Source organism: Colletotrichum orchidophilum (genome assembly GCF_001831195.1).
Source record: "Colletotrichum orchidophilum strain IMI 309357 chromosome Unknown Scaffold_28.1, whole genome shotgun sequence".
NCBI classification, from domain to species: domain Eukaryota; kingdom Fungi; phylum Ascomycota; class Sordariomycetes; order Glomerellales; family Glomerellaceae; genus Colletotrichum; species Colletotrichum orchidophilum.
The window spans coordinates 251,470-267,184 of record NW_019172984.1 but is presented as its reverse complement, the minus strand read 5'-3'; the positions used below and the strand labels follow the sequence as shown (position 1 = coordinate 267,184).

Below are 15,715 nucleotides of genomic sequence, written 5' to 3'. Positions count from 1 at the left end.
CCAATGCCCAAAGTCCGGCTTACATGGGCTTCGATGAGCTAGCTCGAGTCAAAGATGAGAGTGTCTGCGTAAGGTAGACAAGGTACAAACAGACTGGAACGGGCAGGCACATTTACTGGGGCAGTAAGGTGAGGCGAGCGCGTGAGCAGGCAGACAAACGCAACGTCGTCATACCTCATTTTGGGGGGGTTTTCGAGGCCACATATTGGAAATTGACTGGCCACTGCAGACTACAAATACATACCGGTCCATTTTACAGGGAAGCTTCTTACAATTCGAAAGAGCGAGCCTCACGCGCGTCGCATCCACTTCGTATTCCTCCATCTTGTCTCGCAGCACTGGACCAGGCGCTGGACAACAGACGTCACGGCCAACCAGCTAGCAATTACAGCGCTGCAACTAAAGAAAGGAAAAGGCCGTTACTTAGGTCGGGTCTGACGACTAACCCCTCACTCCATTTCAGGCTTCAGAACCCCGCCCGCCCACGCTTCACAGTCACCCACTCACCCACTCAATTGCCACAGCGGGTGTGAGAGTTCCACAAACAAGTGCATTTCCGACTTTATTCCACTGCCACAAGTCGAGTAGCCGAACAGCGCCATCCGTCGAGAAGGGGAAGTAAACGAAGGCGGCGGTTCGATCCTCGACACTCACCTCGTCACAGGATACCTTACATAGCATACCCCCTCCTCCCCGCCGGGCGTTTGTACGCCAAGCAGCCTCGGAATCGATCACTTCGAATATCAGCCGACGTTTCGTGCTTTGCCCAGCGCTAGTCGAGCTGGCTGCTTCCCTGGCGCGTTAGCAGAGCGACCAAGTCGCAGCAGACGGTCATGGAAGGCACAAGTCTGCAGACCCCTGGCGATGCATTGTCCTATATAACTCCAATCGGTGAGTCGGTCGTCCTATTCTCTCCTCCAACCATCTACCCCCGTGCAACTTCTCTCAGCCGCCGTTGGCTCGTGGCATTTTATGGGGTAGCTCCCTTGGCCGTCCTGGAACTGGTTTAGTTGCCTTTTTCCTCGTGCATCTGCGCCGATCAATGTCACTACATCCCATTCCCAGTCACACGTACCTCTGACTGCAATCCTTCAAAGTCGGATCAAGTTGGGGGTCTCTCTGCACGCCATGGATGCGGAATCCCACGCTTACAAGGCCACTTGGCTCCAAAGCTCGGGCTGTTCTCACCATACCTGCATCGAAACTACAAGCGCGCGATTGGTCTTATTAGCCCCCTTTCCCCTCCGCTTCGTATGCCTGATCGTACAAACCCCTTGAAGTTGTTTACACTGTTTGGTTTTCACATCTCGGGAAGAGCCTTCAGGGCAACGAGGCTTTTGAATTACGCATGTCTGGTAGTTGGCGAACAAGACTTCACGCGCTTATGGTTAGCTAATTCATACTCAGGCTATTCTAATTCATCGCGCTGTGGTTATTGTGGCCGCCAAGGCAAGAGTCAGTCAAAACGTGAATGCTATCCCTCGTTCTCTATGTCGTCTCTCGTTAGCCCCACGTGGGCTTGCGGAATGGTGACTTGCAGTCGGCCACTGTGGGAGTCCGTGGTCTGAACAGTGACTAACATGAGCCTCTATTCGACAGGCTTCTCTTACTATGCCAAGTCCACATCTCTTACTCCTGAGTACTACCAAACCCTGCTGGATCACTATTGGAGGCGCTCCGGGACGACCCTCTACCGACCGGACCAACTTCATGCGTGCTGTGTTCATTACACCCTTCGCCTGGACTCTACTCAATTCAAACCCACCCGAGATCAACGACAAACCATCAACCGGTTCAACAAGTATCTGGCGGGCGATGCTTACATCAAGGAGGCAGCTCGTCTCCACCCTCGGTCACGCGAGCAGGCCAAGAAACGGGACTCCGAGTTCGACTTGATCGAGAGGGTCCACGAAGCGGAATACGACTTCCTTCAGGTGCCTCCTGAGCCCGCCCACGTCTTCACCGTCACACTCGAAGATGATGTCTTCACCGAGGAGAAGTACCAAGTGTATGAAAACTACCAGCGAGTAGTCCATGGGGAACAACCAGCCGACATCACTCGACGCGGCTTTCAACGCTTCCTATGCGAGTCTCCGGTCCAGCGCAAGACAATCACAACTGCGGACGGCAAGGAGCAAAAGCTGGGTTCTTTCCATCAGTGCTATCGCTTAGATGGTAAACTGGTAGCCATTGGTGTCCTGGACCTGCTTCCCCACTGCGTCAGTGCCGTTTACTTCCTCTACCACGAGTCCATTCATAAATATGCACCGGGGAAATTAGGTGCCATCCGTGAGATTGCTCTAGCACAGGAAGATGGTTATCGTTACTGGTATCCCGGATTCTACATCCATAGTTGTCCCAAGATGCGGTACAAGATGGACTATACGCCGCAATATATCCTGGATCCTGAGACGCTGGCTTGGGATCTCATGGATAAGAGAGTAACGGACCTTCTCGACAAGAAGCCGTATCTGAGCTTGTCAAAGGAGAAAACTGATGAACCATCTGTCGAAGCGGTCACGGGCGCTTCAGGTCAACTTGCAGCAGGCCAAGGACAGGCTACAGAAGAATCCAAGGACAACGACGATGATGATGACGATGACGAAGACGACGACGATGACACTTTCTTGTTCAACACGGGGATGCCAGGTATCATGTCGCTTGATGAGATCCGCTCACTCGAGGAGATGGACCATATCAAGCTGCGAATAGACGGCTCTGGACTTGTTTTTGAAACCGGCGACCTGGTCGCGTGGGAGAGACAGGATGTTGGAGTGAGCGGGTGTCTCAAGGCAGGGATTGCAGAGCTGGTGGCGGCTTTGGGGCCTGAGCTACTGGAGGATGTCGTGGTAGACTTTTGGAATCCTCATCTGTGAAGGATGGTGCCCAGCTTGATTCCGCTGCTGGTCATGTTTTTCTCTACCTGCAATGCGGCTAAGAACACAGTTAAAAGAGGTGAACGCAGGAGATTAGAGCGTTGACAGTCTGGTCTTGTACGCCGTTTCTATTGTGCCCTAATACTCTTCCAGTCGTGGTGTCCCTCTCGAGATTTCATTCCGTTCTGGCGATCATCAACCACCGCCACATCTGTCCCCCATTCAGTAATGTAAAGTGAGTGACATATGTGGGTTTGTGACACACATCGATGTACACCGTAAACTTTGATCGGTGCTGAATTCGGTATCTGATCCTGGCAGAGCTTTAATACACAAGTCTGGTTATATCTTGCTTAGGCAGCAAGTATATTAGGCTCACACACTCTACTAATGGTAGCTAAGATTTTACTCCATCTTGAGCCATCAGATGGTGTGTCATGCTTGCTGCGAGATAACACACAGGTAGTTGATCAAAGAACGTTCAAGCAAAATGCACAGCATATTCATGTTTGGAAGACCTTCCCAAGAGTGGTTCGATAAAGTATGAGATTTCGAAAAGTCCAGAGCTTGGTTTGCATAGAACTTACATCACCATTCGGTAACATTGGTACATGTCAAACTCAACCCTGGCCACAGATCATGGTACTATCCAGTGCATTCTCATTTCCAATAGAACCAGCAGTCAATTCCATGGAATTTTAATATTAACGAGCTCACGAACGCCGTCGATGCTAAAGTGTGCTGATGAGGCACTAATCTCGCTCAAAAAGGGGCAATGTATATGCTACCTTATCACCCGGAACACATACCGACGAGGCAATCAACAAGGTGATACCAGAAGCCAGTTGGAAGCCGGCCATACATTGGTCCAATTGATTCTCCACTATGAAGAGGTCATCACCATCCGGGGAAGGAGGCGCCCTCACCCGCTCCTTCCCAACGCGCCAACGTCTTCCATCCCATCTCATCCCAACCTCACCCTTCACCGCCCGCATGCCCCCAATCAGGCCATCAGAACGCACCAGAGTGTCTTGTTTATTTACAAACTCTTGGATAGGTAGTCATCGCCAGCACAAGGGGCGGGACTCTTGGCATAGAGGTCCTAGGCGGACTCCCCTGTGTCTGGGCGATATTGCCAAGATCGACCGTTCGATTCCCCTTCCGCGCGCCGAACCGAGCGCAAGAGCACGCCGATCCGAGTGCTGTAACCGAGTTGACTGTCCAGTTAACATCTTATCCGACTATCCCAGCATGTGCACCAGAGATGTAGCTCACCCCATCGGCGGAGGGGTGAGTGAACTCTTTTGTCGATTTAATATCTGATGATTATTTGGTACTAGATTTGTGCAATATATATATATCTACTGCGTATTTAATTGAATGGGTGTATGTAGTTGGTGCTGACTGGTGTCTATCCCCTCCCATGATGAGGTGGCTACTTTTCCAATCATTTAAATGATCATGAGTGGTGTGACTACAATGTGACGGCTATTATTACTTTGATATGTAGGCTGATAGAAGTCTCTTTAGTATCTATCATATATGTATAAGTCGAGATATGTAGTTACCGCTTAATCCTGTAGATGACCGCTTGTTATTACCCGACCTTTAGGAAAACTGCAATATCACGATATGGTGTTGAGGACATGAAGTCGCGAAACCGTTGGCCCGGTAATGTGGATTACTTAAGACAAGTAGCTGCGCCCGGCGTATTTTCGGGAGCCTCAAACGGTCTTATCTTATCGAGGTCCGCAATCGCCCCCACCTGATACATGGGGACCCTAAAGCAATGACGAACTGCCTTCCCCCCTCCGGAGTACTCACAGCGGTGCCCCTAGCCTATCCTCCGTCGCAGCATTGTGTCCCTCGAAACTGAGCCGGTTCAGGCACGAGACCAAACGTCTCTCCTCCTCCGTCACCGATCACCGGTATCGCGCGTCCGCCCAACCGAGCGACCAACCTCCGAAACCTCGTGCACCCAAACATACACACACGGTCATTCATTCACCTTGCCGTTTTGTCGTTGACGTACGCTCTTCGCAACGAAGTCGCCCTCCTCCACCTACAGGTCCCCCAACTTCTCGAGACAAATCACCGTTCCGAATCCTATAGACCCTCCTCATCCTCACATCACTCCAGCCAGAATGGGCGGCAACGCAAGTAAAGTCACCGCCCAGGACAAGTACGTCCTCAGCTCTCAATCCCACCGAATATCGCGCGCGCATGCGACGCCCGTGATGTGCGATGCGCGATGCGCCTCAACCATCCGTCTCACTGCACTCATGATAGATAGAAACCGCACCCGCTAACTTCGACCCCTCCCCCCTCTCCAGGGCAATCCTCGACCTCAAGCTCCAACGCGACAAGCTCCACCAGTACCAGCGCCGCATCACGGTCCTGACGGACAAGGAGACGGCCGTCGCGAAGCAGATGCTCGCAAAGGGCGACAAGCCGCGCGCCCTCCTCGCCCTCCGCCGCAAAAAATACCAAGAGTCTCTCCTGCAAAAGACGGACGCCCAGCTCGAGCAGCTCGAGAAGCTCACGTCGTCGGTTGAGTTCGCCATGATCCAAAAGGACGTCGTGTTCGGCCTGCAGCAGGGCACAAAGGTGCTCAAGGAGATCCACTCCGAGATGGGCGGCATCGAGCACGTTGAGAAGCTCATGGGCGAGACGGCCGACGCTATTGCTTACCAAAAGGTACGTTGGGGTCACAATGCTATCCGGGTGTTTCGGAGCCGCAACAAAGCTTGTGGAAAGCGTGGCAAGACACAATGCATCGCTAACATGTCTTTTTTTACCCACTTTATAGGAGGTCAGCGACATGCTCGGCGGCCGTATATCAGTCCAGGACGAAGAAGAAGTCGAAGACGAGCTCGCCGCCCTCGAGGCCAGCGTCGCCGCCGAAGACGCCATCCGCAACCCGCCCAAGCAACACAAGCTCCCGACAGTGCCCGACACGGAACTACCGGTCCCGCAGGGCGAAGAGGAAGAGCCGGAGGCGCAGCAGCCGCTTCGGACGAGGCAGCCCATGTTGGCTTCCTAACGGGCTCTTTCACTTCTCCTTGCCCTTCTTCTTCGTTTTCCAACACAACTTTCTCACTTTCACGTTCTTGACGATACAGGAGCTTCAAGCATGCGGGGGGAATTTGATTGCATTTTCAAGGAGTTGAGGTTAGGAGCAAGTCTTTTCTGTTCACATCTATAGTTCATTACCTCATCTTTGCGCGCGCGGCAATATGGCACTAGACGGGGGTGGGACGGCTAGAACTATTTGCATTTTTTTGGATTCATTGACTACATCGTTGCATTGTTTCGGAATATGCCGTTACGAGGCCGCTAGAATCAACTCCCAGGAGTTTCAATACACACGAGCTGACGATCACCTCAACGTTACTTCAAAGATTGGTGCATGATTTGAGAGGGAGCCTAATGCTTCAAAGGATCTGGTGCTTTTATATGGAATCGCAGATGTATGTGATATATGGTCTATTAGATCAATCTCCCCAGTAACGTAGTCGACAGAATGCTCATCTACTCGGTTTACTTCTCCTCCCATCAGCCTTCGGACAACGGTTTGATCAAATCTCCAAACCTCGGAATTCACTTCTTCCACTCTATGTCGTATACATACTCGCTCCCAACTAGGCCCCCCTCTACAGCCAGTAAGTATAATGAAAGGCGCGGGTGTCCCCAATTGGGAGCCCCACCCAACGAACTTGTGTAAAACCCATCTTCTTCACCAGCGGTGCACATCATCAATTCATCTTGAGGAATGGATGCTCTATCATACCCTCACCATCGCTACCCCTTTACTCCCTCCCTCTCATTTTGCTAGTACTGCTCACTATTGCTCATTAATACTCCTCAGGATTAAGACGACGCTCAGCAGGCGAGGTTGAGTGAGTTTTGTCCCGTCTCTGGGCTATATGGAACAGACGAAACATCCTCACGAATGTCTCTGTGCTGCCAACTTAGACAACCTATAATATCACTGCCAGTAACCAAAGCAAAGGAAAAGCATGACCACATCAAATACGAACATGTCAAGCAGCAGCAGAAACTGCTGGGGGTGGGGGTGTCAAAATGCACATCGGGATGCTCTCGAGAAGGAATTCAAGAGGCAAAAAAGCATATCAGGTGCTGGCAGCCAATTTTGAAGTTTGTTGCAAGAGCTAAGAGTATGAGTATTTATTACGACTGCGGTTTTCCGCCGCCGCGAGCTATATCAACTTCAACTCACGTCAGCACAAGGCGAGCAACTCCTCAAGATGATTGCCGATAGATATTTTGAGTTGAGGTATCGGGGAATGAACATTCTGGGTTGTAGGGTCAGGTTTGCTTTGTATTCATACAGGAGTGGAGTTACATAAACCACGAACAAGTAGTAGGGTGCTTCCTGTTTAACGATTTGCAACACGATTTCTTCTTGATGTTTTTATTCGCATGGTGCTAAAAAGTTCATAGGGGTCATGCAAATCAGCCCTCCGCTAAGGCTCAGACGAGAGCAGTTTTTGCTCGTCGACTATGGGTATCATATCTAATAACTCCTTCCATGCATCCTCCCCAAGCTGTCACTGATTGACCAACCCTTCCTGTTTCATAACGAAGAAAGACCTCTACTTCAAGTACCCGTCCATCATGAGCCACGAACCCAAAACCCCTGGTTGATGAATGCTGATAATCCTTAAACGCCTCGTACATGCCATCGTCCATGATACTAACCACGCATGTCTGCATAGCCATTCCGAGTATGCACAGTGTTGGAAACCTGTTTCATATCTAGTCGCTGCTTACTCAAGCACGATCACATCATCGTTTGCTCGTGGCCACTGGCGCGATGCGCGGGGTGGCGATGGTCGATGTCTGTCAGATCTGAACGAGTCTTCAAGCCGTTGAGCTGACATGGCGTGTCGGTGAACAGGAACACCGTATGCTCCCTGCACCGAATGATGATGATGATGCTCGTATGGCCTGACGTTGCTCAGTTAGCCGGTAGATTTCGAGCGCATCGTCTAGTACAAGACTTACGCTCCCCGATATGCAGGCGACGGGACTCTTCGCTGAGCAAGACTATCATTTCTGACCGTCTCCACACGTTCATAACTATGCCCCGAATAGGATAGGTCAGCCGGGGGCGGCCTTTCGACGCGCCTCACGTAGATGGCTTGCCCGGGTGGTTCAGCTGGGCGGTATTGCTGTGGCTGTTGCGCAGTCCGGTAGCCGTCAAGATGAGAACGTCCATCAGTAGGAAATGCAGAATGCCTGGGTTCGGCGATAGGGCGCTCTCTAAGCCTGAGAAAGCCCTCCTCTTCCAACCTCCGCTGATCCATGTTGTTTTCCCGCAAGCGAATGAAGCCTTCGTCCATTGAATTAAAACGCTGTGTGTCTGGGCCACCATCACGTATGGGGCGATGGACAGCGAGAATCTCGACATTGGGGCCAAATCTGTCTCGGACGCTCTCACCTGTGCCGAGAACGACTGTACCTGGGTGAACATTGTGATCCTCAATCATGATGGGATTGGCTCTCTCTCCCATGACACTCCCTTGACGTCGTCTCAGGTTGTCCTCGCGGTGGGTGATTCTGTCAGCGTAAACCTGAGGTCGAGGAGGGCCATACTCTCGCATGGGCTGATACGCGACTGGTCGAGCGGAATCCCGTGGCACATTGCGATATGATAATTCAGGTGCTTGAACAATGTCCTGGCCATCACGCAAAGGTCTCGCACGGATGGGATGACTTTGGTGGATCTGGGGTTGATGGTTGTAGCGCTCTTCTCGTACCATAGGGCCAAGGGGAGGGGAGTTCAGACGCGGGTATAGCTCATCGCCTCTGCGGTCCATGAATTCCACCATGCCACGGGAATAGCGTGATGGAGACCTCACGGCGTCGGGGGATCTCGGCTCAATTGATGGGTGCAGGAAGTCTTGCAGCTGGTGGCTCTCTCGAGCCCGGACACCTGCATTGTTGGAGGAGCCGAGGCTGGGAACGCCGCCAGCTTCATTTACCTTGTGTCTCATTGGACCAGAAGAGAAGTACTGAGATCGGGCAAGCTGGGACTGGGTGCCAAATGCATCATCCATGTGCTGCCTGGTCTCATAAGAATTGCCGCCGGGCTGTGCAGGGGGTAGCCTCAACTGCGAGCCCGCACGATCTTTATGCTCAATGGGAACCCTGTTGCCAATGAATTCAACAGGCTGGCCCTGTGGATGCGCTCCGTGACTAACGGAGTTGTCCGCCTGATTCGTTCGATCATCGGGCCCCCGCTGCCGCTGCCTGGCGTTATTCCAGGCAGCATTTGCGGCAGCCTCATAACGGCTAAAGTTACGTTCACGGTGCTTAGCCTGTCTGCGTGCCTTTTTGGCATTCCTTCTGGATGTTCCGGGCGTTGCAAGGAGCATCGGCGATCCTGGATGAGATGGTATCGCTGTCGACAAGCGTTTATCGTGGTTAGCGACGTTCTGGGCCATGGCTGGTGCCGACACTCTGCCAACGTCATGGGACCTGCTGATGAATATCTCTGACGACTCGGAGTCGGGCTCCTCGCCTGAGTCCTCGTCGTCAGAGTCATCTGACAGAACCACTACTTCGCGAAGGATTTCGTCAAGCTGGTTACGGCCATTCTCGTCGTCACCTCGCCACTTGACGAGGAAATCTAGGCAGAGCTGCTCTGTAGCTCGCCTAGCGTTGTGCCAGGTCGTCTCCCTAAGAAGCTCGTCATATCTGGTATGGTTATGTCGAATATGTGCCAGGACGGCAAGCTGCACTCGCCGCGAAAGAGACAAGTCCTGCTGGAGCCCTACAACTAGGTCGCCTTTGAAATATGTCCCCTGTAATGGTTTGTTAGCACCCACCGGATACCCCCACAAACTTCGCGGCACGACAAACCTTCTGAAACGCATGGTCGATAATCTGTTGTCGGTCGGTGTTCGGAATTCTAGGGAATAGTTCTCGCAGCGCGGCGTCCGCCTGTTTATCGATGTCGTTCTGTTTCTCAGGGATTTTCTCGACCTGTGCGTCGCCTTGACCGATGAGTTCCGGCTCGTTGACACTGTCCAGTCCTAGTTCCTCTAGCGCCCTGTCGACAATATACTCGCGAATGTGATGTCCGACACGGTGGATTTGTTGACTCAGGTCCGAGGCATTATTCTTCGCCATGGTCTAGATTTCGTCTGATCAATACCCATCTCCGATGAACTGTTTTCGACACTGTCTTACCACAATGTACACTGAGGCTCCCGTTTCTCTCGAGATGTCCTTGCATCGTTCGGTCAGTTCAGGGTTACCGAGAGGGATATGCCTCATTCCAGGAGGCGGGTTTTTGTTTGTCGTAATCTGGCGTATTGGTGGTTAGTCTGATGGTTGAGGGGTGTCGCGGGATCCTCGCCTCAGCGCGGCGTACCTGGAAGAGTAGAGGCTTCTTCTTGTCTTTATTTTCAATGAACTCGAAGTATGACTGATGTTTGCTGTTGTTGACCACATTGACCGGCTTTGCGGCGACGAGTCCCGGAGGCAGAGGCGCGCTACGGTCAATGGCCTTGCCGACCTTGCCAGCCTTTTTGTGTCGGTCCTTGGCCGTGGTACCCGGGCCAGGGTGCGTTTTCTTCTCTCTCCCCATGTCTGATGATCCTCTTTTGTTATCAGCTTACCATGGTGGTTCGAGAGCTGTCTTACGCTGCCCCCTAAGGAAAAGGATGATATAACGACAGTTAGTGAGAAGGATGGCAATCTTTGTCCCACGCCAAAGCCAACACAGGATGGTGTTCAAGTCAAGTACGTCAAGCCAGAAATGGCGCGTCTGCAAAGTTGCACCTTCTTCCCGAAGGCGTCGGCGTCAGCAAGTGGTACTTGCTGCGCGCGGAGGAGACGTTAAAGCAGTGATCACGCAAGGTAGAAGACAAGAAGGAAAGTTCAAGTTTCCAGGCGACGGAGACTTGAAATCTGCGACTCGTCAAACAGCTGCGGCAGGAGCTTGTTGCAAAGGACGGGCGGGCGGTGCTTGGATGCTAAATGCGTGGGAGCAAAAGGTCACAAGTCACGACGGAAACGCCAGGGCTAGCTGAAGCATAGCCGTCCCGGATGAAGATGCAAGAAGGCCCAAAAGAGGTCGGGTCGCAACTCGGATTCCTGCTACCCTTTTATCGACACGTGATGATAGTGGCGGGGTCGGTAGGCGTGCACAGACCCACAGATCTTAACACCAGGTGCGTGAACACTTAGGTATGCTTAATTGCCTACCTGGTCTAAAGCCATATTCCGAGTTTCAGCGCCCTACGAAGGAATCGTCAAGAGGCTGAGCAGGGAGGTCCAAATGAGTAGACCGAGGTTGTTTCAATCAAAAACTTTAGAGTATGGAGGACGCATCTGGACCCTGTCTCCGACCCTTCTCTTTGCTTGAATGCTTTGATGGTCAAGGCAAGAATCACCATCGCATTCGTGGACGGTATGAGGTCATCAACCGTGACCATTGAATTTTGTTTCATACCGTGAATTGATTGCAGTCGAATCCAAACTACAACTTGATTCCTGTCCTTGTTTTCATTTCGTTGTCCCTGAATGTGTTCGTTGATTGCCATCCTAACCACCGAGCCACACCGCCACCAACTATTATGTATGCGTTTGTTCAACTGCGATGATGACACTTAGCAGGTGTTTATGCGAATCTCAATTTCTTAGTTATCATCCAGAGAGTTGAGATGCTTCTTTGTGAATTCGAAGGCAGAAAAAAAGATCGCGTTGACCACGCATGAGCGACCCATTGAAACTCCGAGGCCGCGATACATGTGTCGCTTGAAGAATTCAATCTTCGGGGGCGGCTCAACTTGTTGCCCTTTCGAGTACAGGAGAGAGTTCCGCTGATAGATGCTCTTTGCTGAGTCAATGGGATCTGTCAATAGTATTAGCATCGATTGCCCACATTCCTTATACTAGAAGCACATACATATCATTGCCCAGGACACTATCCCGCACATGCCCCCAGAGATGACAACCGCCAACTTGTTAGTCGTTGGGTGATCGCCACCAAATGTGGTTCCGAGCTGCTTTCCGCTCTCGTAGACCATAAAGTAGATGGCCGTACCCAACGTATCACGCACTAGAATGGTCAGCTGAGGGTTTTGATGGGGGTGTACGCCTGGGCAGACTTACACAAGTGCAAGTTGAAGCCAGTGTAAAGCCCCAGAGCACCCCTGTGACGAACAATGTTGCGCATGGTTTTGAAAGTGCCCTTGTTCTGGTAACTTGCTGCAACCTGGTGGCCATTGGTGGCTCGGCAGTTTGCTTCCTTGAGCTTTTGCTGATCTGATAACAAGACAGACACCTGCGCGCTGAGCTTGGTCAGCTCAAAGGGGCAGGCGAGAAGCGTGATGCATGAGCCGGCGGTGGCGCCGGCAGCTCCAAAGCAGGCAATGGAGTATAAGTTGGGATAAGTGCCTTTCTTATTGACATGTTGCAGCACGTCGAATCCCAAGGCGTTTTTGACCCAGCCCGAATAATTGTGTTTTGCGCGTTGGTAAATCGAAAAGGACATGGTTCGGACGAGTGTGATACTAGCCATTGGGGCAAGAACACCTAGTGAGGGGCAACAAAGGTTAGTTAACGGGATCATGACTTGAAGCGAGATGAGGGGTCGCGGGTGCAAGGGAGGAGGAGGGAGAGGGACTCCTCACCCCGAAAGAAGCCTCTCAACTTCTCGGTGCGGTACGTGTGCCTCACACAGTCGAGGAAGCCTTCGTATCGGTAGGTCTGCATTCGGGTTTTCACGCTATCGAGGGGAAAGGCGAGGACAGTCGAGAACATGCTCGACGTGCTGGCGGCGATCTCGGTGCGGTAGCGCTTGACCAGCCTCTGCGGGCGCTCTTCCTGAGCTCGAGGCATGATCGCAGTCGGTTGGTGGGCCGGAACATGGTGTCTTGGGTGATATTCGGCTTCTGTCGCTGGCATGCTTCTAGCAGTGGCGATGTGGCAGCGCCTTCAGACGGTGATCTCGTGGGGGGAGATCAAGGTCTTCAGCGCGGTCGTGATACGGCCCTTTGCCAGTTGAGGGGTTGGTCCATCCAGACCGCTGCAGGCGGAGTATGGTTTCGACGACAAACGGCTGATGTGGTCGCGAGGTTCGGAAGATAGAAGGCGAGGAATAGAGACAAACAGAGACGATGGTGGTGATAACGAGTCGAGCGGTCGGAGATGCAGAAAGAGTTGTCTTAAGGCAGTCTGGGGAATCGAGAGCTGAACCCCCGGGAATTGACGCTGTTGTGCCCGCTAACCATGAGAGATTTGCGGGTTGAGTTGAAAGAGAGGTAAAGAGAAGTGCAGAAGCGTAGGCGTGAACTACTTCTACCTTGCCGTGGATTGCGGGGTCGGGAATCTACGGCATAGAAAGATGCACCCGCATCACAGACCCTTGTAGGTATTCGTACCTTAGGGTCGCCTCAGCCAAGTAAGGTAAGGTAAGGTAGGTAGTCAAGGTACGATTACGGCTACAACTACAGCACCCAACCTTGCCTTTGCCTGACCTCATGGCAAGCTCAGCCCAGCACCTGGCCCCCCTCATCCCCTTCTTACCTCAACTCCAGCGACCGGGTAGAGGTTTCGACTCTGCACTGGTTGTATCAGGAGATACCTTCAAAACGACGGGACCATTCCAGAGCTGCAGAGCCAGGGCAGTTCATGGTGCGGAAAGCTGCATCCTTTCCGTCAAGGTGGAAGGCCCCCGGGCCTCCTTCGGCCCCGCCCAGCTACCAGTCGTGCCACTGCTGATTGGTATCTCAAAACGCACCTCGCAGCACGCAGCAGCGGATACCTTAGTCTCTGGGTCCACTGAAACGGGACCAGGGCCCCGTTGGATCTCTAAAGATTCTGCGCTTCTCATTTGTTCATCCCGGTGTTAGCGGCCGCTAATACTAAACAGCCCAGATTGGGCCAGTTGCACCAGCTCAGAATCCACCGTCACAAGCCAGAAACGCCTCTCCCTGGCGGGCTATCTCATTGTCACTGAGTGTTTCCTCACCCGAGCTTTGGGGACATCGTACATGTCCAAACGGACAACTCGGTCGACCACCTTACGATAACGGCGGGTCGGTTTCATGGGGCGAGACATACTTGTTTCCGAATTGGATATTTTTGGCATTCAAAAGCAGACCCATGGAGAACCGCTCTTTATCTCCCCGTACCGGCAAAGGGCCGACCACCACCGCCCTGGCGGCCGATACTCTTGGCTCCGACACGGGGGGTGTACACGGAGGTTCGCCTCAACTCCCCACTCAGCAATTCCCCAAATCCTCCGCAGAATCAGATGGGAGTATCCGTAACGACAACACATTTCTCGGTGCGAAGAGTTACTTCTCGCTCGCTTCTCCACCCTTGGGGCAGACCGCCCGTTATGTGTAACAACGCAATTGTCTCCGAGACGCAGATATCGACTCATATCCCCCATCAACCTTTCGAGTTTCCTCTCTTGAGCAATACTGTCTCAGTACTCATGGCCTCATTCGGGAACAGCCAGCCAGCGTTCCGCAAGAGGCGATGGTAATGAGCTCAGAATCGGCAACAATCACCGTGGAAGCGGGCGCCAGCAGCGCTTTGCCAGCAAATTATCGACCATGCAACCATCAACAAGAGTCATGTTTGGTCGCGCCAGACATTCTGTTCCAACCCCCAACCCCCTTCCCTTGGCCTTACATCATCTCCCCCAAAAAGCGACCTCGATAGCTCTCAACGGGCTACTGCGGCCATTTCGCAGGCGTAGGCTTAATTATGTGCCAGCCAACCACAGGTAAGCCGTTTTATTTGCTGACCCCGCGCCGTCTGCAGATCGCCCGCCTGGAAAAGGGTCGCACCAGCGATCGTCTGCCTCCTCGACGCCAGTTTCCTCCAATAGCTTATCCTCGGATATGAGAATGCTGCATCGTGACGCCCCTGGGGTTTATCGTGCTCCGTTCCGTCTTTCCGCCGTCTTTCCAGACTGACACCACAACAAGCCTTGATACGTGGTGTCTGCGCTGACGATCCCGTCTGGGCGTGCCGAAGGTGGTCAATCAATCGGAGCCGGGGCAGAAACGTCTCTGTGAATGCCTGTGCCACCAGCATCGAGTGAGTCCTGACATAGTCGTATGTCCGTACTGTTTGGGAGCCTCAGGAATGAGTCCAAATTTGCAACCTTTGGTGGAGGCACGTGAAGATATGCGTGAAGTTCCAAGTGTATGCATGTGAGTGACATTTTGACCCAGAGCATAGCGACAATCTCAAGTCCATTATCTCAGTCGAATGCCCATTGACTTGTTCAGCATAGTCACCGTCATGTCATAGTGATTGAAGACTGTAGACTTCATGTTCTTGGCCTCTTGGATGCTAAAGGATCCCACGTCAGCAACCGTGTGCCTCACTACTGAACTGAACGGAAATTCTCCACACTCACACTTCCTTGTTCTGAGCGTCCTGGTCCTTGCGGAAGCTCACTTTCCACGGGTCCAACTTCTGCCTCTCATGCGCCACGCGGATGAGGTTCTTGAGGACTTTGTGCTCGAGGCCGGTCTCCTTGCGCGCCGCGTGAATGAACCACAGCGTCCTCTTGCTCACTTCCGGATCCCACACGGCGCCCTTTTCGCGGAATGCCGCCCTGAGCTGGTCGCGGACGATGAACCTATACGGCGTTGCGAACTGGACCGCCCGGAGGAGCTCGCGGTAGAGGTGCCTATAGGCATGGACAATGGGATTTGGGTTCCCCTTGGCCACTGTCGCCGCCAACTTATCCCAGGACTTGGCCATTGTGGGGGATGCGTTTCGCTGGAATAATTATCTTGAATTCTTGTGCTTCAAGATTTGGAAAACGAAAGACAAGA

General features: G+C 52.6%; 6 protein-coding genes across 6 annotated transcripts, besides 1 other annotated feature; 3 read left to right on the top strand and 3 right to left on the bottom strand.

Moving 5' to 3' along the window:
- Window positions 1-323: 323 nt before the first annotated feature.
- Window positions 324-533, top strand: CORC01_04363 (uncharacterized protein; the record flags this gene model as incomplete). Its single annotated transcript, XM_022616010.1, has 1 exon — window positions 324-533. A coding segment is annotated over one exon (210 nt), but the record flags the coding sequence as incomplete, so codon positions are not given.
- A 1,047-nt stretch (window positions 534-1,580) lies between these two features.
- CORC01_04362 (arginine-tRNA-protein transferase) lies at window positions 1,581-2,876 on the top strand (the record flags this gene model as incomplete). Its single annotated transcript, XM_022616009.1, has 1 exon — window positions 1,581-2,876. One exon carries the CDS (start codon window positions 1,581-1,583, stop codon window positions 2,874-2,876), a length of 1,296 nt encoding a protein of 431 aa, XP_022477524.1.
- Window positions 2,877-5,020: 2,144 nt separating this feature from the next.
- Window positions 5,021-5,919, top strand: CORC01_04361 (Snf7 family protein; the record flags this gene model as incomplete). Its single annotated transcript, XM_022616008.1, has 3 exons — window positions 5,021-5,058; window positions 5,210-5,573; window positions 5,686-5,919. The coding sequence occupies 3 exons, from the start codon at window positions 5,021-5,023 to the stop codon at window positions 5,917-5,919; spliced, it is 636 nt and encodes a 211-aa protein (XP_022477523.1).
- Window positions 5,920-7,575: 1,656 nt separating this feature from the next.
- Window positions 7,576-7,659: a sequence feature (Short protein (CORC01_04360, OHF00379.1) was converted to a misc_feature.).
- A 7-nt stretch (window positions 7,660-7,666) lies between these two features.
- CORC01_04359 (uncharacterized protein) lies at window positions 7,667-10,494 on the bottom strand (the record flags this gene model as incomplete). The annotated part of the gene is made up of 5 exons (XM_022616007.1): window positions 7,667-7,847; window positions 7,905-9,706; window positions 9,765-10,037; window positions 10,095-10,211; window positions 10,279-10,494. The coding sequence occupies 5 exons, from the start codon at window positions 10,492-10,494 to the stop codon at window positions 7,667-7,669; spliced, it is 2,589 nt and encodes an 862-aa protein (XP_022477522.1).
- Window positions 10,495-11,548: 1,054 nt separating this feature from the next.
- On the bottom strand, window positions 11,549-12,818 carry CORC01_04358 (uncharacterized protein; the record flags this gene model as incomplete). The annotated part of the gene is made up of 4 exons (XM_022616006.1): window positions 11,549-11,763; window positions 11,818-11,970; window positions 12,024-12,446; window positions 12,545-12,818. 4 exons carry the CDS (start codon window positions 12,816-12,818, stop codon window positions 11,549-11,551), a joined length of 1,065 nt encoding a protein of 354 aa, XP_022477521.1.
- Window positions 12,819-15,127: 2,309 nt separating this feature from the next.
- Window positions 15,128-15,641, bottom strand: CORC01_04357 (uncharacterized protein; the record flags this gene model as incomplete). Its single annotated transcript, XM_022616005.1, has 2 exons — window positions 15,128-15,224; window positions 15,292-15,641. 2 exons carry the CDS (start codon window positions 15,639-15,641, stop codon window positions 15,128-15,130), a joined length of 447 nt encoding a protein of 148 aa, XP_022477520.1.
- Between the last annotated feature and the right edge of the window lie 74 nt (window positions 15,642-15,715).